This window comes from Euphorbia lathyris, chromosome 2, assembly GCF_963576675.1.
Source record: "Euphorbia lathyris chromosome 2, ddEupLath1.1, whole genome shotgun sequence".
Taxonomy (NCBI): Eukaryota; Viridiplantae; Streptophyta; class Magnoliopsida; order Malpighiales; family Euphorbiaceae; genus Euphorbia; species Euphorbia lathyris.
The window spans coordinates 14851212-14872495 of NC_088911.1; the positions used below are offsets into that span (position 1 = coordinate 14851212).

The window sequence follows — 21284 nt, forward strand, 5'->3', positions numbered from 1 at the left end:
GACGTAAATTTGATAATAGTAAATTTGATAATAGTATATTTCGTCAATTTTATGAAAATAATGGCTTACATCTTCGTTTCTCGTGTCCCCACACTTCTCTTCAAAATGGCAGAGCTGAACGCAAAACTAAATCAATTAATAACATTATACGCACACTTCTTTCCCATTCCTCTATGCCCCCGTCTTCTTGGCATCATGCGTTAGTTATGGCTACTTATCTCCTTAACATTCATCCTTCTAAAATCTTAAATTTCCACTCCCGACACAAATTCTGTTCGGTACAAATCCGGCGTTTTCTCACCTCCGGATTTTTGGTTGTCTATGTTTTAGGATTCAAATATTCGTCTCATCCGGATTATGTGTCTTTTCAAGAAGTCTTTATATGGCCTCAAACAAGCTCTGAGGGCTTGGTACCAGCGTTTTGCTGACTATGTTGCTACTCTCGGCTTCATTCACATCAAAACAGATCACTCACTATTTATATACTCTTGTGGTACTGACACGGCTTATCTTCTATTGTATGTCGATGATATTATTCTAACTTGTTCTTCAGATGCTCTTCGCATTTCTATCATGTCCCGAATCATCAGCGAGTTTGCAATGAAAGACTTGGGCTCTCTTAGTTATTTTCTGGGCATCTCTATCACTCCATGTTCTACTTGACTCTTTCTGAATCAAAAGCACTATGTCGGGAAAATTCTTGAACGTGCTGGTATGTCACAATGTAAGTCTAGTGCCACTCCGGTTAATACCAATAGCAAGCTCAGTTCAGATGGGCTTCCCTATGCTAATCCTACTCATTATCGGCGACTGTTCGGTGCTTTTCAGTACCTTACCTTCACTCGACCGGATATCTCTTATGCGGTTCAGCAATTGTGTTTGTTTATGCATGCTCTGATGGTCTCTCACATGGAAGCTCTCAAGCATGTACTACGCTATATCAAAGGCACAACAGATTTCAATCTTCATCTTTACAAATCTTCTACTACTTCTCTGGTCTCTTACACGGACGCTGACTAGGGTGGCTGTCCTACCACTTGTCGCTCCACTTCTGGTTATTGCGTTTTCCTTGGTGACAATCTGATATCCTAGTCTTCCAAACGACAACCTACTTTATCTCGGTCCAGTGCTAAAGCTGAATACATGTGCATTGCAAATGTCATCTCTAAGTCCTACTGGCTTCGCAACTTGTTATTTGAGATTCGTTGTCCTATTCCTAAAGCCACTCTTGTCTACTATGATGATGCCAGTGCTATATATTTGTCTGTCAATCCCGTTCAGCATCAGCCTACTAAGCACATAGAACTTGACATTCACTTTGTCCGAGAAAAGGTTCAGAAAGGTGAAGTCCGTGTTCATCGCGTTCCTTCTCGCTATCAGATTGCCGACATCTTCACCAAAGGATTGCCTCGTGTTCTATTTGATGATTTCCGTAACAGTCTAAGCGTCCGGCAACCTCCCATTTCGACTGCAGGGGTGTGATAGATATTGTAAATATTTTGTAAATACTGTAATTAGCTGTAATTGGTTATTTAGAATATTCTAGAGCTTATCCTATTAGTTGTATATATATCTTATTAAGTGATTAATGAAAGGAAGGCAATTACGTATCTTTCAGTTACAATTAAGATTTCTAATCACTTTTCTCTGCGGATGTATTTAATGAAAATCCAACCTCAAATTACTTCACCAAAAACCTAGTTAATTGCTTTGCCAACTCAACTACATTTGGTAGGTTTAAATTATTGTTTTTCTAATATTAACGAAAACCACATACATAGCAGCTATGAATTTTATCCTTTAGCATGGCCTACTTCTCCTGTTCGAACCGGATTTTGAAACCAAACTTCTTCTCGGGAGAATAGATTGGGCAATTCAAGTGAGATCCAATGTAGATCTAACTTTCTATTCACTCATTGGATTTTGTGGGCAATCCAAAGGGGACCACCATGACTCTTCTCTTCTCGAGAATCCATACATCCCTTATAATGTATGGACAGCTATGAAGAATTATTTTTTGTGTTTTGGTCTCAATTCAACACTAAACAAGTACGAACTAATTGAATACTTGTGTCAAAAAGTTCCTGAATCGGTTTACTATTTCCATAACAAATATAATCGGCAATTCAAAGTTTTCAGAGAGTGTTTCTAAATATAATTGGATTTTCTCAAGTTAGTTTTCAACCCGAGATGTCACATTTATATAATTCACTATTTAAATCTCATCAGTTAATTTTATAATTAATGGTTAAGATTACACTAATATTTTGGGTAAATTACACCTATGGCCATTGAACTTTATCCATTTTAACATTATGGCCATTAAACTTTAATTCTTAATAGTATGAGTCATGACCACTAAATTTTATACTTTTTAACACCGGTGACCACTCAACTTTAACTAACTCCTCAAAGTGGCCATTAACGATCTCAAAATGAAAATATTCAAGAATTAAAATTGTTCAGAACGACATTTACCATTAAACGATATTTTTTATTTACCAAAATCACATTTTTTGGAGCTTTCTCTCTCTAAAAATTCACTTCCTCTCTCCTAACAAAACAACACTTTAATGACCTCAAAACAAAAAATTTCAAAACTTAAAGTTTCTTAGAATATCATTAACTCTTCGATTTTTTTTTATTTTCAAACCGTCAGCTGTCGTTTTGAGGCGTTGAGTGGCCACCGATGTTAAAAAGTGTAACCATACCGTTAAGAATTGAAATTCAATAGCCACAATATTAAAATGGATAAAGTTCAAGTAGTCATAGGTGTAATTTACCGACATCTTTTATTAAAACTCAACTTAAAGTTATCTTAATCCGAACAGAAATTATTGTAGCTAGAATTTCACCTACTTGTTTTCCCTAATATTCTAGCTAGAAACTACATTTTTTTCTTTCTACATATAGTTTTCCCTAATATTAAGCAGCCGTCAAACAAAGAAACCTATCGGCAAACATTTCCTCCCTCCATTTCTGATTAACCTTAGCTATAAATTCCTCTACCCTTTCCTCCAATTCTTCACCATAATCATTTTCTTCTTCTTCATCATCTTCACTACCTTCTGCTTCCATATCATCATCTTCATCATACCCATCATCATTAATATCATCATCATCATTATCATCGCCATCTTCAGCGTGGTCACTATAATCATAAACTTCAACTTCATTGTTGATCATTATGTTACTGTCTTCTACATAAACTTCAACTTGTTTGTTGATCATTATGATGTTAGTGTCTTCAACTTGGTATACAGAAGGGAACCAATGAAGAAAAAACATGTCATGGTCATGGTCTCCTTCAGAAGGATTAGAAGAAGTGGTTCCAAGAGAAATGGTGATAATAATAAAGCTGAGGATGAAGAACAAGGACACACTTCTTGAGTTTCTTGCAATTGTTAAATATTCATAGGAGGTGGAAAGAAGAAGTTGGTTGTTCTCAGAAACTGATAACAATGAAGAGGAGGAGCAAGAAAGTGAGAAAGAGAAGAAAGTTATGAGGAAAAGAGGGAAAGAAAGGAGATGAAGTTTTAGTCCAGGAACTTTTGCTGTGTTCATGTTCATGTTCATATGGTTTTTCTTAGCTACTCTCTCCTTTTAGATTGTGTATATATATTACAAGGAAAAGAATATAAATAATAGAAGATTTACTAAGAAAGTTACATGAAGTCAACTTCCAAATTTAAAAACAAGTATTAGTTATATAAGAAAGGAAAAAAAAAAACATCTTAACTCTATGATATTTTCAATATTTTATTTATTAAATTCATGATTTTTAATTTTATACATGGTTTTTTTTAATAACACTATGATCCCCTTATAATTTATTTAAAATGTAATCAATTAATCACTTTGTTGTAAAAAAAAAAGTAAATTGTATGCGAAAAATATATTGTACGCCCTTGGACATAGTTCACGGAAAGAAATTCTTACTTATTGAATCGTAAAACTTGTCATTTCTGATATTAGAGCCTTATTACTCCGACATTGGTTGTTTTACTTTTTCAAGGTACGTGCAACAAATCTTCCACACGCAGCTTACTTTTTTGCAACCGAATGATTAATTGATTACATTTTAAGCAAGTTGAGGAAGACTACTGGAACATTTTAAGCAAGTTGATGGGAGCTATTGAACACTTTGAAAGTTCAAAGATCAATAAAGCTTTTCAGATAAATTCAGACCGCAATATTTGCCTTGATACGTACTTCATCCATTATAATTGACATATTAAATCTGTTAAGTTTAAGTCTAGTAATTAAAAAAACTAACTTTGAATATAAAAAAAAAACTCAATTAATAAACGTTATTTCATTCATTTTATTTACATTCAAAATTTCTATTATTTTTTACGGTTCGAAAACTTTCTTCATATGGCTATAGAAAATTTCTAAAAACTTTATTTTCAATTCAAAAATAAAATTTATATGCATATAAAATGAGTAACAATATCTAAATTAACTATTTACAACTAAATAACTTATAATTTATGTGCTAACTGGTGGGAAATTCAATAAAACTCTAATAAAACATTATAATGAATTTTATTTTATTTTATTTTCTATACGAAACCATCATCATCTTTCCTCATGTGTTTCTTGAATCTTAAGAGAACAATTTAAAATAGAGAGGAAAATGGTAAGAAAAGAAAGAGAAATGCTAATGTTTTGGGGAATGAATTGAATAGTGCAATATGAAATTAGTAGCAAATGGAGAGGAAACAGGTAGCTATTTTATTTTAATCAAATTTTACTTTACCACTCAATCATTGATATTTAATCATTAATTAAGTGGGAATGACACCACGTATCTTTTAATTTTGATAAAATGTATTTAAGACCCTTCAACTTTCAACTTTTTATATATAACCTCTCCCATGATCAATTATTTACCTTATTAATAATTGTCTAATCTCATTAATAGTTCCAGTGCAAATAATGAAAACAAAGATGCGATAGTTTCTGATCTTTTTATACCAGGAACTTACATTTTGAACCGGAGTAGATTAGTTGAATGGTTCTTGCCTCGAAAAGTCGACATTATTTCTAGCATGGTAGTGTCTGCGAAAACTAGAGATGATAAGCTCATTTGGTACTTTTTCAGAAATGGTTTGTATTAATCTAAATCCGGTTATTGTTTGCTTGAAAATACACGCATGGGGTCTATGGCGAGTGCGGGTTGGAGTAAATTATGGAGCCTTCATATTTCGAAAAATCAAATTGTTTTTTTGGAAATTATGTGCTAAACTATTGCCTCTTAAACCACGACTAATACAACAGGAGGTTTTTATTACGAGTAATTATTTATTATACTCGTCGGATATTGAACATGGTTGGCATTTATTCTCGGGTTGTGAGTATGCAAAGGCGTGTTGGGAGGTGGCTGGTTTGCAAGCTTCTGGATCCGAGTGGGACTGGGTGGAAGACTGGGCCTTGCATATGTTGTCGACGGTGGGAAGTGAGGAAGCGTGTTGGTCTACTGTTGTTTTGTGGGAAGTCTAGAAGTAGCGTAATGCCAAGCTGTGGACGGGGAAGTGCAGGTCTCATGTGGTTGCAATTACAAATGCATGCCAGTTTCTTTCAGAATGGACAGCGGTGTAGACCAGGGCTGATCCTGAGATTTTAGAGGCCTAGGGGCGAGTTACCAAGTGAGACCCTAATAAATAAGTACAAGTAAAAATAAAGTAGGAAAGTCAATTGTATGAAAGAATATTACTTAAAAATGACATTTTTTTGTTACATTTAACAAACAATCTAATAAAAATATTTCATATGAAAAAACATTTTATATTGCTTTAAGTACCTAATTTCTTATACAAAATGATGTCTATGAGCATTTCTAGATGCAAAATTCTCAAATTTAATAAATTATAAAATAGTTTTAATAGATTTTATGCTCTTCAGGATACAAAACATGATAACAGAAAAATGAAAAACCAAATATGAAAATGATCTCACTTAACGAGCTTTAGGAGCTAAGTTCTTAAAATTAGAAAATTTTGATGCGTTTCTCCCAAATTTCATCTGAAGACCAAGTAAATCAGAATCTGATAGAGTTTTTCAAAAACAAAAAAAAAAGCTATTACCAATTAGAAGTTTCACAATGAGGTGATTAAAGAACAAATTGATTATACAGCTGATGAATTGAAAATGAAAGATAATATTATCGTTCAATATTCTTTGGGATTGGAGTGTGATTAAAGAAATGGGAGATAAATTAGAAATTTTGTTAGGATTGATGGGTGTGAGAGATAATTATGGAAAGACTCTGAGATAAATTAGGGAGTTGATGTTCAATATTTTTATTAGAAAATTTGGAAAGAATTTGAAGTAAAATAGAAAATTTAGTAACTGATGCCTATGTTTTTAATCAAGTATAATTTTTTTGAATTTAATCTAATTTCCAATATTTTTAATTTTGAAAGAATCTGATGGCAATGTTTTTAATTAAAGTACATTTTTTTTTAATTTAATAAAGTATAGTTTAAAACCCTTAATACTATACATTACTATAATTGGGCCCTCTCTTATCCTTAGGGCCTGGGCAGACGCCCCTCCTGCTCAGGCTTAGGGACGGGCCTCGTGTAGACAGAGGGTGATGGTCGAGTTCATGAGGTTCGGTGTGCAAGGAGGCAGACTGTGGCTCAATGGAAGAAGTCGGTTATGGGTTATGTTAAGTGTAATGTTGATGCTGCCGTTTTCCAATCAAATTATAGTTTCGACATATGAGCAATTCTTCGGAGTTGTACCAGCACCTTTATTGTTATAAAAAATGTACATATATAATATCAGTAATCCAAAATGGTCTCATGAAACAACTCAATAGCTATACGAGACTTAAAAAAATTCCATCGGCTCTGGTGAAGTCAAGTTGACGGCCTTCAAATAAATATTGTGCAAAATACAAGTGAAGGCTCCATAATCATTAGATTTTGACTCTTGTTGTGGAAGCCCAGTTACCTTAGTCCACTACAAGGTCAGAATAGTATGTGCACCTGAGTAATCGAAGTATCCGACTTGTTTCATAGTCCTCAGAATGGAAACTAGGAAGGGAGTCAAGAAAGTTCTTAGTTCGTCATCGGTATAATATGTGTGGAGGCTATCGTATATGTGGAGATGCATCTCCACCAAATTGAGTTCTCCACATACTCAATGCTCATTATTGATGTTGAATGGCATTAATAACCTACTAACCTCCCTCCATGGTCTCAAATAAGCTTTTGGCATGGATCCTTTGACTACATCAATCTACATTGATTCATACGTGTATCCTGAAGCCATACACTCATCTCGATGGTACACATACATTTGGCGCAACCATCTTGTTAACCCTGCATCAATCACCATCCAACCCGAACAATTATCTTTTCTATCATGTTGACAATGCCTCAACAACCAAAAAAAAGGCATCGATGTAGTGATACACCGAAACAAAATACATAAACAATTATTCAAATTATAGGTTTATTAATTAACTAACATTGAAAATGAATATATACCACTGCCTCAAGGCATTTAGGTCTAGTATTTAGGAGAGTGAACCATTTAACATTTGATTGTAGTAGCATTCCTTTCACAACCCATGTACTATTATCGGCCTTGGTCGCGCTTTCCGCTCCGCCTTCAACCACATATCAATCAAATTATCTAATCCTAATGCAGTTGGAATCCTATCAGCTTTCTTGTACTTTTTTTTGGCTTTGTAGCATCATAAGGAGTGAAAAGGGACACAATTTGTCAGCCTCGTTTCCTAATCCGACATTATTCTTTTATAATGGCTTTTTTATTCACATACAATTTGGTGATAATGTCAGGCCTAAATGATACAATGAACGGAGTAGGCGATGCCCCTTCATCTCGTTATACGTCACCCCTACTGATTTAACCTATCAAATAAGGTTACACCATTTATTATTGCAATCCAAATGATAAATAGAAACATCAATAAATATAAATGACACTATATGTACCTCAACACTATCTACTTTCGAATCATGTAAGGTGTGCACCTTATCCTCTAATATCTCAACATGAGCCCCTAGATCAAAATCCTGTAAGGTGCGCATGTCTCTCTCTAATACAAAAACCCGAGCACCTAGTTTAGAAAACTGAGTAGACAAATTTGCATTCATCTTCGCAAATTTCCCTTTGCACCACTATTAATGCTCGAGTAATAACCTCTTAATCTCAGAAATCGGATCAAGGGATGCCCGATGAGAATCATCACGGTCATTCGAGCCCATTATCCATGTCAACTTGCTCCTTGGCCTCGTCATTCTTGCGATCTTTCTCCTTGGCCTCATCATCCCCGTCAAAATCAATCGTATGACTCTCGATATGGTTGAGGAGCAACGTATACCAAGCAGTCTTCGTCTCGGCATCTTCCACAACAAATATAGGTTGTGGAGGAGCATCATCCTACAAAACACAAATGGAGAGATAATTAATATGATTCCAAAATCGTTATGACTCCATTTAAATGGGTATTTGCTCACCTTAATCATATCATGCACTTGAGAAAATGATAGAACTTTATCTGTTTTCTATCTAAGCATGCATGGGAGGACACAATTTCGGTTCTTCACGTTGTATGTCTAAGTCGCCTTCCAAAGCTCAAATATCCAAACCTGTACAAAAGAGACAAACAAGTAAGTGAACTATATTTTTTCAATTCCTATGTAAATAATATATATACAATTCATACCTCGAAGACGTGTGCTAACCCTCCTAGTTCATATTTAGCAGGATCATTCATTTATCTTGACTCAATCGTTTGCCGTCTTTTGCGTTTACTTCAATTGAGAAACACATGGAAAATTGTGATTTGCAATCCAAGTGGAATATTTTCAATTTCCAAATTGCAGATCCCTTTGCTAAAAAAATGGTTTCACAGTTCTTGAAAAGGCTTCACATTTACCTATTTGCGAAGTCTTTTGCTAAAAAAATGGCTTCGCAATTTATTAGAAGGTTTCACATTTACCTATTTCTAGATGAGGGTTATAGATTGAGGGTTTAGGGTTTTATGGCTTCACAATTTGGTAATTGCGAAGCAAACTCATAATATGCAAAGTATCACAACTGAACTTTGAATCTAAAACTTTTGATTTCTAAACCAATAAATCAAACAAACCGTCCCAAATGAGTTTGAAAATCATCACTATACCATTAACACTAACCCTAACCAAAGATAACACATTAAATTCATGCTCAATCACAACAAATTGAAAACCTAATACCTATCTGAAATACATAATACAAAAAACTCAAAACCTAATCAATATACGATTAAATCATGTTATTTTGATGTGAAGAGATGGAGGAAACTTACCTTTGATTTTATGAACCTTTACCATCTTGTTTCTAGATTTCTCCATGAATTACCGACTTTAGAATAGTTTCGCAAATCAGAAGGAGAAGGTAAAGAGTTGTGAAAATAAGGATATTTTATGGTAAACGGATTGAGTAAATATATAATTTGGTAATATGTGTTTAAATGGATCTAAAAATGTATATAGACCTTCCATTATGTTAGTTTTGTAAATTCCTCCAAAATATGCTTCACACGCATCATTAACGAAATATTGAACACAATCATAATAAAGTTGTTAATAGAGCTTGTTAATGGTCAAAATTAACGACGAGAGGATTCAATGTGACAAAATAATTAATCAAAGCCTTACTACAAACAAGACACGAAGTAGCCCTTATATTAATAAGGGAAAAATCTATCCTCATCTCCACCCGGCAGGATTTCATCTTTTTATTTTTAAAAGTAAATAAAAAATCAATATATAATTTAATATTTTTGTTAAATACAAGTAATATGTATAAACAAACTTAATTTTGTTATAATTAAATTTGTTGGACATAAACTTTTTTATATATATAGTTTCGGAGATCTCGATAAAGTCAGGGATCGGTTCTTAACATGACAAAAAAAGTATTCCCATCTTCGTCCATGTTTGACTTTTGGGGATAAAAGAGTTGTCATCCCACCCCACGAGGATTATTTTCGGGGATTCCCCATCCCTTTCGGGGTGGATTCCCAATGGGGACGGGAATCCTTGCCAGGTTGACAACCCTAATTTCACAAGAACAAAAGTAAACCTCTAAATACAAGCAATAAACATTCCGAATTCCAAGATTAAGCAATCCATCCTAAAACCAAAGCTCTTCTTTTTTTCCCAAACTTGAACAATGCAATAAATTATGGTTAAAAATATGCTATCACATTGACATTGGCTAAGGGTTCTCAAAGAACTTCTACTACTAACAAATGCAGTCACCAAAAGAAAAAAAAAAAAGAGCAAAACATACTGACTCAACCAAATAAAGAAAAATCCTAACTACAACTAAATTAGATATCTGTCCAGCCGAAGAACACTATGTCCCGCTTCAAACCTACCTTCATGCTAAAGCAACAATTCAATAAGCTTACAGATAAATCCAACCCGAGAATCATAAGATATCGGTGTGGAATTCCGGATTCAATCAATGCTGCTATCAGTTAGAGACAGACCGTGAGATACTCGTCGTGAAATTTAATCTTCCGGCAAGGAAATGTTAATATCAGTCCCTGAATTCCTCATGTCTTGCAGTGAATGCATCCCCGTCCAGCCTTCTCTTCTGAAGGCTGAAGAATTTTGTTGTCCGTGTCCGTGTCCGTGTCCGTGTCCTTCCACGTTCTCGTCTCTTTGGGGCTCGGAAGCAGGTATTGGAGTGACGAATGTTTGGGCTGGCGCGATTGTTGCTGGTGCTACATCCGGTTTTACCTTCTTTAGTTTCTGGTCTTGCTGGTTGCTCGGTAGGAAACTGCCTATTATGACCTGGTAACAATAAGACTAGGCGATCAGTTAGTGCTACTGAGCTGTAGCGCTACTAACATTATGGTCTCTAAACTTCATTTCTCGGCATAAAATCAGGTAAAATACACTCATGATCCCCAACTTTAGTGATAATCTCTGAACTTCAAAACCGGACATAAAAGTCCTTGAACTTTAACATATACAAACATAAAAGTTTAAATGACCATTGACCAATATAAATAACGGTTGACCACGTAAAATGCCTGTAAATAGCACGCCTTTACTAACATTATGGTCATTCAGCTTTGGGGTTAGTGACATAATGGCCTAGTTAGAGTGTGATTTACATCATTTCACGTGGTCAACCAGTATTTGTATTGGTCAATGGTCATTTAGTTCAGGGACTTATATCAGATGTTAAAGTTTAGGGGTCATAGGTGTATTTTATCCCATAAAATTCTTTGAATTTTACATTATTGTAACATTAAAGTCTCATTCCAACATTTTATCAAAAAAAGAAAACAAAAAATTCCAAATCAACAAAAATATGATAAGAATTTAACGACATGATATAGTCAAACTTATCCAGGTTATCATTTCGTCAATTTGTTTTTTTGCGGATTTTTGTTGATTTCGAAGGGCTAAATGCACCATTGGTTACTGAACTTTCATGGTTGTCTCAAAATACTCACTTGACTTCAATTTGTCTTAATAAAATCATTTAACTTTGATTTTGTCTCAATAAAGTCACTCCATTGACTTCAAGAACAAAAAGACACCGGAAATATGATGTGGCTTCCACGTCAGCACTAGTCAACTTTCACTGCTAACCGAAACGACACGTCAGTGACAACCACATGTCGTTTCGGTCAACGGTGAATGTTGACTACTGTTGATGTAGCAGTCACGTCACTTTTCTGGTGTTTTTTGGTCTTGAAGTCGCCGGAGTGACTTTATAGAGACGAAATTCAAAATTGAATGATTTTATTGAGACAAATTAAAGTTGAGTAACCATTTTGAGATAACCATAAAAGTTCAGTATCCAACCGAGCATTTAATGTTGGAGTAATGTAAAGTTCAAAGATTTTTTAGGGGTTCATAAATATTACATGTATTTTTTTATAAAGAAAACTGAAACAGAAGAAATGGGACATTAAAGAAAAGGAACATGCCTGGACCGGACTAGCAGCAACTAGAAGTCCAGCGACACCACCTCCAACTACACGACCATCAGGGCTAGCCAGAGAGACGCTCATGCCACCTGATCTGCTTCTTGTTCCCCGGTTCTCAGTTGGCATAAATGAACCAGACAAAGAGAGTATTTCAAAGCGACCCTACAACATATATATAGAGATGAAAATTAGAAGCTTTAAGGAGCTACAATATTGTTCAGGTTGTAGTGCTCTAAAGAACACAAAGAGAAGCTCTCACGGAAGAACACTAAACAAAAATCAATTTGATTAATAATAATTAATAATAGGATACGCATGATCCGACCTCTGAATAAGGTCCGGAGTAAGACCTGAAATGAAGCAGAACACTCAATATGAATCTCCATTAATTCGGCCCCTGTGTGGGACTTAGTGTTAGTAAAATTTGTACATTTCATCTTAAATTTTGTACGTTTCATTGGATTATCGAACAAGTCCATCCCAGTATCATCCCTTCTTAAAAGCACAACCAAGAGTAAACAAGCAAGAAAATAGTCTACACATGCTCCTACATGCTAACTATATTATCGTACCATTAAAGTCCAATTCAACAAAAATCGGTAAAGTAAAATTAACAAGATGACGATCTAAACACGTTTGACTACGTCATGGACTCTTTTTTTGTTCATTTCACCACAAGTTATGGTCACATAACCACTTTACCTTCATCATTTCGTTTATTTTTAAAGGATTTTAGTTCATTTTGAGTTTAATGTTACAAGAATATAAAATTCAAGGATTTTTATGTCAAGAAATGAAACTTGAAGATCATAATGATGATAGAGATATAGTTCAGAGGCTATAAATGTAATTTAACCAATCATCTAACTAAATACAAATGTTTCCATTTCCGACAACTACAACCCTGGACAAGTCATGTGCAAGTATCAAATAGGCACAAAAATAAAGAGAGCAGAAGTAACCGAAGCAGCAGAATAAATTAAACAAAAAAATTCACTAAACAACATAAATATTCAAACTATCCCTTGATTTATTTATTTTTACTGTGAAGATCCAACAGAATCTATTATTATATTGATGGCAAAAAAGCATCCTCCTCAGGCCTTATCTTTCATTTTTGGATCATTAAGTGGTAGATTTTTTATTCGGATACATTAAGCTTGTAATCATTTATTTTTGGTCGCATTGAGTCATTGTCTGCCAAATTAGTTAGTTGTGAACATCTAATTCAGTTAAAAAAAAAAAACGTTATTCATTTCATTTGTGTTTGAAATTATTATTTTTACAGTTTGAAATAAGATTTTTCCAGTTCCCTATAATTCAAACTGTGAAAACAATTATACTTCTAAATATTTTATGTCATTTTTTTTAAATGTCACTGTTAATATAGGTACGTAGTAACATGCAACCAAAAATACAACACGAAAACACTATGAGGGTGTTTGTTTCACTCCAAACCGCAGGAAATATAGCGTTTGGTTAGGTTTATATAACCGCAGCATTTAGCATTTTCTTAGAATACTGCAGCGTTTTGGAGCTTTTCACGAAAAGCTCCTTCTTAGAGCTTGTTTGTAGTTATTAATTATTGACAAAATTATCCTTCTTATTTTATAATTTATTTATTGATTAATTTAAAACATGTCTATATTAGACATTTTAAATACTAACATCAACGGTTCAATATAATTTTACCAAACACTAATAATTAAACAGCTAACAACAAACAACAGCTAACAGCAACAGCTTACTGCAGCCGCAAACAGCTAATAGCAACAGCTATTAGCTAACATCAGAACCAAACAGGCCCTAACCCGATTAGGTTGATACAATTATAACACAAATTTTTTTAAGTTGAGTTAGGTTGACTAACTGATTTGATCGTAACCCAATAATTGATATGACACAAGTGAGTTACTCATTATCGTGTCAGAAATTGACATCTCTAGTTAGATTTGGGTAATTACACCTATGGACCCTCAACTTTTCCCTTACTTTAAGGCCTTTGAATTTCAAAACCGGACATTAAAAAACCCTCTAAACTTTGCACTTAACTAACATAATAATCTCTTTTATCGTTGATTCAGTCTCCACAAGTGATCCAACATTGAATACAATGCTTTAAAACCATATAAACAAATGACTAACTCACCCCAAAAGATTTGATCGTGTATAAAAAGAGTCATATCTAAATGTGAGACATCTAACACACTTCCCCTCGAGCCCAAAACCACCTGGGGTGTGAAGCAAATATCAACGGATGATTCAATATTAAATACAATGCTCCAAGACATATAAACAAAAGTCTAACTCATCCAAAAGCTACCTAAAACGAGCAGGATTGTCTCACATATATAAGAAGTCATATACCTCACTAATTAAGCAATGTGGGATATCTAACAGACGCCATTTTATTGATTTTGATGAAAAACCTTAAACGACATGTATTAAAAATAGGATGGAGTGCTTTGTAACACTAGAGAACATGAGCATTATTACTTTTAAATGGAAACTATAGGTTATACAGGAAAAAAAGAAAAATAATGTAAATAATATACCTCATACGTCAAAGTACCTCCGGAAGAATCAGGTTGTCGAAGTGTTACATTTGAAATGACACCATTAGCGGAAAGAATGCAAATAGCTCGAGGTCCTTGTTGTGAAAATGATATAACCTTCATTGTAACGTCCTTTAACCAAACAAAATCAATAGATATATTACATGGAAAACAATATTTTTAAAAAATATAGAAAATGAAAATGTGGGGAAACTTGTAAATAGTAAAAATATATGCATATATTCATAAATTTTATAATTATAAGAATGTGCGTTTAAATTTTTTATATATATACATTAAAAAAATCACATACAAGTCCCAATAATAGAGAGAAAAAAGAGATTTTCTTTTTTTAATTTTGAAAGCTTGTAGAAAATATTAGTAGAAAGTTAGCATGAATTCAATTCTGAAGACACGTTACATCCCAGGAGACGAGTTTATAAAATTTTAAGAAATGAGTTTCCAATTTTTTAAATTATGCAAACATGAAAATATAGGGGTTAAATGCACTGTTGGTCACTGAACTTATATAGTTGTCTTAAAATGGTCACTCGATTTCAATTTGTCTCAATTAAATCACTCTACTCTGAATTTTGTCTCAAATTAGGTTACTCCGGCGAATTTAATGTCTAAAAGGCATCAAAATGATGACATGACTTATACGTCAGCATAAGTCAACTCAGATCTCTGACCGAAACATGTGGCAGCCACGTGTCGGTTATTTTTATGAAAAAAATTAAATTTTGTGTCTCTTCATAAAATAACTGATACGTCACAACCATGTGGCTCATACGTGGATGTCATATGTTGTTTTGGTCAGAGATCTGAGTTGACTTATGCTGACGTATAAGTCATGTCATCATTTTGATGCCTTTTAGACATTAAATTCGCCGGAGTGACCTAATTTGAGACAAAATTCAAAGCAGAGTGATTTAATTGAGACAAATTGAAGTTGAGTGACTATTTTGAGACAACCATGTAAGTTCAGTGACCAATGATTCATTTAACCCGAAAATATAGCCATGACTCAATTCATACCATTAACAAGGGATAAAAATTTCTATGGTCACTAAAGTACAGACATTGTGCATCGGTGGTCATTAAAGTAGTTTTTGACCTAATAAAGTCACAAAAAGTAGCAAATTTTTATCAATAAAGTCACTATGATCGGATCCAACGACTTGAACCGCCGAAAAGATGTCCTAGCCGCCACATCAACGACACCTCATAGAGTCTGACACGTTGCCACGTGGAAATTAAAAATAAAGAAATAAATAAATTGAATCAATTTGGGATATGAATCACCGGGTTAGGATATTCAAAAATTTCATTTTTTAATTGTCACATGTCAAACATATTGTGAGGTGTTGTTGGCATGCAAACACATCATATTTTCAGTGGTTTACATTGACTTTATTGACATAAATTTGCTATTTTGGCGAATTTATTGGGTCAAAAATTACTTTAGTGGCCACCCTTGCTCACAACCTTTATTTTAGTGACCATAAAAACTTTTACCCCATTAAGAAGCAGTGTTAATTTTGATAAGTCCCATAAGAAGGAAAAGTTCTATAGTGGTCTAGGAGCAAACTGGTCCTGGACTATTTAGATGTTGATACGTCAACAATTGGATTAACGTGTCAACATCTGAATGGTCCAAAACCAGTTTGGTCCCAGATCATTTTTAGAAATTTTCTACAAAAACCAATAAATGCAACCTATAATGAAAAACAGTACAAGTCAAAACAAGTTTTCTTTAACCTGATAAACCACCAAAATTTGCGGACTCTAAATTTACAGCCTGATTCTCAATCATTTAAAAGATTCAACGCCATTTCATGACATAGAATTCTTTGACCTTTATATTACTGTAACATTTAAAGCCCAGATCAACAAAAATCAGTGTAAAAGATTAACAAAATGATTACCTGGACAAGTTTGACTACCTCATTGACTCTTTTGATCCACGTCACCATAAATTATGGTCAAATACTTTTTCTAGATCATCGTTTCATTAATTCTTTACTGTTTTTTTTCAAGAAAAAGTACAAACAAAAAACTTTTTTTTATTGATTTGCAAATAGAGGAATGATGCTATTCTTTTTGGCAAAAAATGCATGCGCTTTACATAATTAGAAAAAAAAAATTGACCACGTCATCAAGTCAACATAAAACAACATATGTCAACATGCGATGCAAATTTTTATTGTGACACATCAGCAAAATAAACAAGTCAGCGTGACATGTCATCAAAGTCAATGTACCACGTCATCAAAGACTAACATTGTTAGTCAAATTCCTGTTCTTTTAATCATTCCCTCTATTGCAAAAAAAATATATATATATCGCATTCCTTTACTTGAAAACCTTGTTGGATCAAATAAATAAACTTTCAAAGGTAACAGAGGAAGAGTATAATTGATGGAAGAAAATTCTCTTGTCTTACTAATAGTATTGATAGGTATTTATAGATTACAAACATGACTCTTAGTAAACCACATTAACTCTCTATAAATACAGATACAGACACAGATACAGAAATAACTCTTGGATAATACACTGAACCACATTAAAGACTCTATTAATTATAAGTTTATTATTTCAACAAACCTATGAAACTAGAGGGGTTATTTTATACTTTTCCATTTTTTTGGACTTTAATGTTAAATAATGTAATGTTCAAAGATTTTATATCATGCAAATGAAGTTTAGAGGTCATAATATTAGTAGTGGTATAATTCAGAAACCATGAATATAGTTTATCCAAATTCAAACCGGTTAATTGCAACAACGGTCACAGAGGTTTGGAGTTAGTTTCAAAAAGTCACCGAACATTCATTTTGTTTTGATAATGTCATTAAACTTTGATTGTTATTTCCATAAAGTCATTCCTTCCATTTCAGATAAAACAAAATCATCTTAATATTGACATGACAACCACATTGAAAATGATTGACTTTTACGTATGATATGAGAGTCAAATGATAGCAAAAAAAAAAACGTATATTTATTATTTACTTAAGTCAACTGCTTCAAACTGTAACGTGGCAACGAAAATATATATATACATATATATATATATATATATATTAGTTGTCACATGGCATACACGTGATTTCCATGTGGCTGTCATATTATACGTAGCAGAGTTCTTTCCAACGTAGTTGCCACATTACTATTCTAGTGGGGTTTTTTTTATGTCTGAATTGGTTGAAATGACTTTATTAACATAAAAAGCAAAGTTCGGTAACTTTATTGAAACAAAATAAAGTTCAGTGACCTTTTTGAAACCAACTCAAAACTTCAGTAACCACTGCAATTTACCCAAATTCAAACTTATTGAACACTACCCATGATTACACTATTAAAATCCCTCCGAGCATGATTTCCCAAATCTATAAGAAGTACAAAATTATTTGATACTGAAAACAAAAATAATTTTCCATCAATATGAACTTTATATTATCAAAAAAAAAAAGAATTAATTAATATACCTCTCCAGCATTGACAGTGATAATATGTGGAGTAAAATTTGTACCAACTGAACCGGAACCCCATTCACCTGTAAAATAACAGAAAAGGAACATTAATAATTCATAATTCATTTAAAGTAACTAATATTGTACTAATACTCACAATTTTAGGCCATTTTATTCTAAAAAGGGATAAAATTGAATTACTTTCTTTTCCAGCTTGTTAATCTAATATTATATGTCTAATAATATTCACAATTATTGTTTTTTATTGTTGTTGTTAGCTGTTGCTGACAGCCGGTAAATATTAGCTGATTTTCCCTCCAAAATAGCTAAGATGTTTCCCGATCCTAATCAAACACTTTGTCTATTGTTTGGAGCAAAACGGCAAAAATGAGCTACAAAAATCTGAAACGAGGCACTTAATCGACATTGAGAAGGAATAGAAATGTTGAGAACATGGTGCAAACATGCACTATTCGCGGTTCTTTTTATTTTAACTTAGTTGTAGTTTGGTTCTCCTTTTCATTGTTTTACTCTAAACAGTAGATATAGAGTGTTTAGTTAGAATTGAGAAACAACAACTACCAGTTACAACGAACAGAAAACAACAATTGCTGAACCAAACAAGACCTTAACCTTGTGTTCGCGAGCGAGATAGTCCCAAATGGATAGAAAGGTTAATGCAACAACTTCATGAAATATTAGTTTTCTGTACTAAGAAAAATATCCACAAAGCACGGAATTGATCTTAAGTTCGTATACAATTATTTAGATTACAACAAACTAAACATACATGTTGTAAACAAAGGTTTAACTCACCTCAACGGTACCTCAAAGGAGGAGGATTACCTCGTGTGTGTGTGTGTGTGTGACAGAAATACCAGGCTGTGAAATTAAGCTTTAAGAACCGGAAAGTCTAGAACTTTCCAACTAAATCAATCCGAGAGTAAGCACATTAGAGGTGGTATTGTGTCAAAATCATGTTATGTTATCCGCATGTTCCATATGATTATATAGGACAGAAATGCAAGAAATATATCAATGTGTTGTGTTAGTCGGGTTATCTCAGTAAATCGTGTTATCGTGCCAAAAATTCCCACCCCGATTATGGATTAATATCAAAAAAGACATGTAAAAATGCAATAAGGATTTGGATTCCCAAACAAAAACACCATAATCAGAAAGCAAACATCTTTCTATTTCTGTCAGTGAAGCATATTTCTGTATTCCTAATAAAAGGGTAAGATCCTAAAATCTTGCCCATATTAGGAATATTCTCACTCTTAAACAACCATACAAAACCCATCTTTCTAAAATTTTCCTAATTACCATATTCAAACCAGAGAATCTTACAAAGGTCCCACATAAAACTTCCAGTTAGGAAGATTCTAAAGAAGGAATCTTAGAGGGACAACTTAGAATCTTCTTCCAACTAACAAACATAGAAAAAATTCCTAAATTCCCTCAAGTGCTAGCAACACATCAAATATAGAATCAAATCTATCACAATGTTTGAAGTTCAATTCCTCACTCAGTCAAAATTTAACGCTTTTTGATAGGCGATCTGTAAATTCCACTGTAACAAGAAAACATGCACACTAATTCATAATCATATGTTGCAGAGAAACAGAAACGGAAATGGACACGAAATGCGGAAACGATGTATATACCTGAATTATGTTGTGTCATTTTCTTGTACTTCTTCTTCTCAAAACTACCAGGCCATACTTTACCAAGCTTAGCAGCAGATAACTCTCCAGCAGCAGCCGGAGCGGAAAAGGAAATAGGAGTTGGAGACAATGCCCTAGCAACAGCCCCATCAGGTCCATACTTCCTAGGCCTGCCTCTTTTCTTCTTTTCTCTAGTTCCTCCTGGTGTTACAGTTACAGTGACAGCGGGTGAGCTACTAATATGACCTGAAATTTCAGTCCTTGGCGCCACATGATAAGTTGATGGAGCTTCAGCTCCTATCACAGTCACACCTGAAGTTAATCCTTCTCTTGTTTCCATCAAAACTACCTAAATTCACTAAAACCCTAATAAAACCCCTAAATTTTACCAAATCTAGAATCTCATTCCACCATCTGTCAAATTAACACAAAATTGAAAAAATAAACCCCATCAAAATGGTAAAAAAAACACTCAATCTAATTCAGGAATGTCAAAAACTATAAGATCAATGAAAAAACTTACTTAAAGCTCTACACTTTCTTCATGCATTCAACATTTAGTACTTGTTCTCAAAACTACTCAATATTTCTGAAGATCAAACTGTGTAAAAAGTAGAAACCCCTGAAAAAAAAATCACCAAATTAAAAAGAAATTCAAAAACTTCACAGTAAAAAAGGAAAGAAAAGGAAAGATCATGGACCTGTAACAGAAGCTCCCAGTCTCCAATAAGAACTTCTTGAAGCTTTCACTTCACACATTTGCTGAGCTCAAACACTATGATACAAAGTTGCAATTTTTAAGTTTTTTCACTAGAAAATCACAGGAAATAACTCTTTCAAAAGAAAGAAAGATGACTGTTTGTTTCCTGAGAAAACGATTTCTCGAGAAAACGGAGTACTTTTCAGGTGTCGAGAAAGCCGCTGCCGGTTTTTTTTCTGTCCGAACAGGAAGGAAGTGTGAAAAATATAAAATAAAAGTAATAAAAAACAAAAAAAATACACATTTTAATTTATTTATATAAGTAAAAAGGAAAAGTTATTTTAATAAATAATTAATTAATTGCTAAACCCGATAAATACAATTGATTTAAGAGAATTTTCACGTCCGTGAGGCAAATTGGATTTGAATTTTAAGTTAGGAAATGGTCAGAATAGTAATTTAAAAATAAAGAAATGAATTTTTAGTAAAAAAGAAAAAACTTTTTTCGAAATATAAATTTGTGTTTTCTATTTAAAGCTGCAAAATTGGCGTTAGAGAGAAGAGGACCACCTTTTTCTTTCCGCTGACCTGCTTTTTGTCTTTTTCGGAAAATAAAGAAAATCAGATAGTAACAGAAACCCTTCATTTATAGGATATTTACAAAATATGCCACTGTGTTTGCTTAGCCATTTAAATGGTGCACATTTGCATCTGATGTTATTGGTGAGTGACTGCGTCACCTCCTGGTGAAAGAGTCAAAAACCCATAAAATCATAAACTTTTTTATGGAATTTTTGCACTTTTTTGTTATTTTAGTTTATATCTATTTAAAAACAATAACAAAATTGTAGTAAATATTATTGAAAGTTTTTGTTTTTTATAACCAATGGTTAAAATCGCTTT

General features: G+C 33.4%; 1 protein-coding gene across 1 annotated transcript; it reads right to left on the reverse strand.

Annotated features, from left to right (window-relative positions):
* Window positions 1–10176: 10176 nt before the first annotated feature.
* Window positions 10177–20655, reverse strand: LOC136216795 (AT-hook motif nuclear-localized protein 7-like). Its single transcript, XM_066003352.1, has 7 exons — window positions 20383–20655; window positions 20205–20303; window positions 19682–20095; window positions 18030–18097; window positions 14536–14667; window positions 11981–12142; window positions 10177–10829 (listed from the first exon to the last, which is right to left on the reverse strand). Exons 3-7 carry the CDS (start codon window positions 20019–20021, stop codon window positions 10545–10547), a joined length of 987 nt encoding a protein of 328 aa, XP_065859424.1. The 5' UTR covers window positions 20022–20095; window positions 20205–20303; window positions 20383–20655; the 3' UTR covers window positions 10177–10544.
* Window positions 20656–21284: the final 629 nt, after the last annotated feature.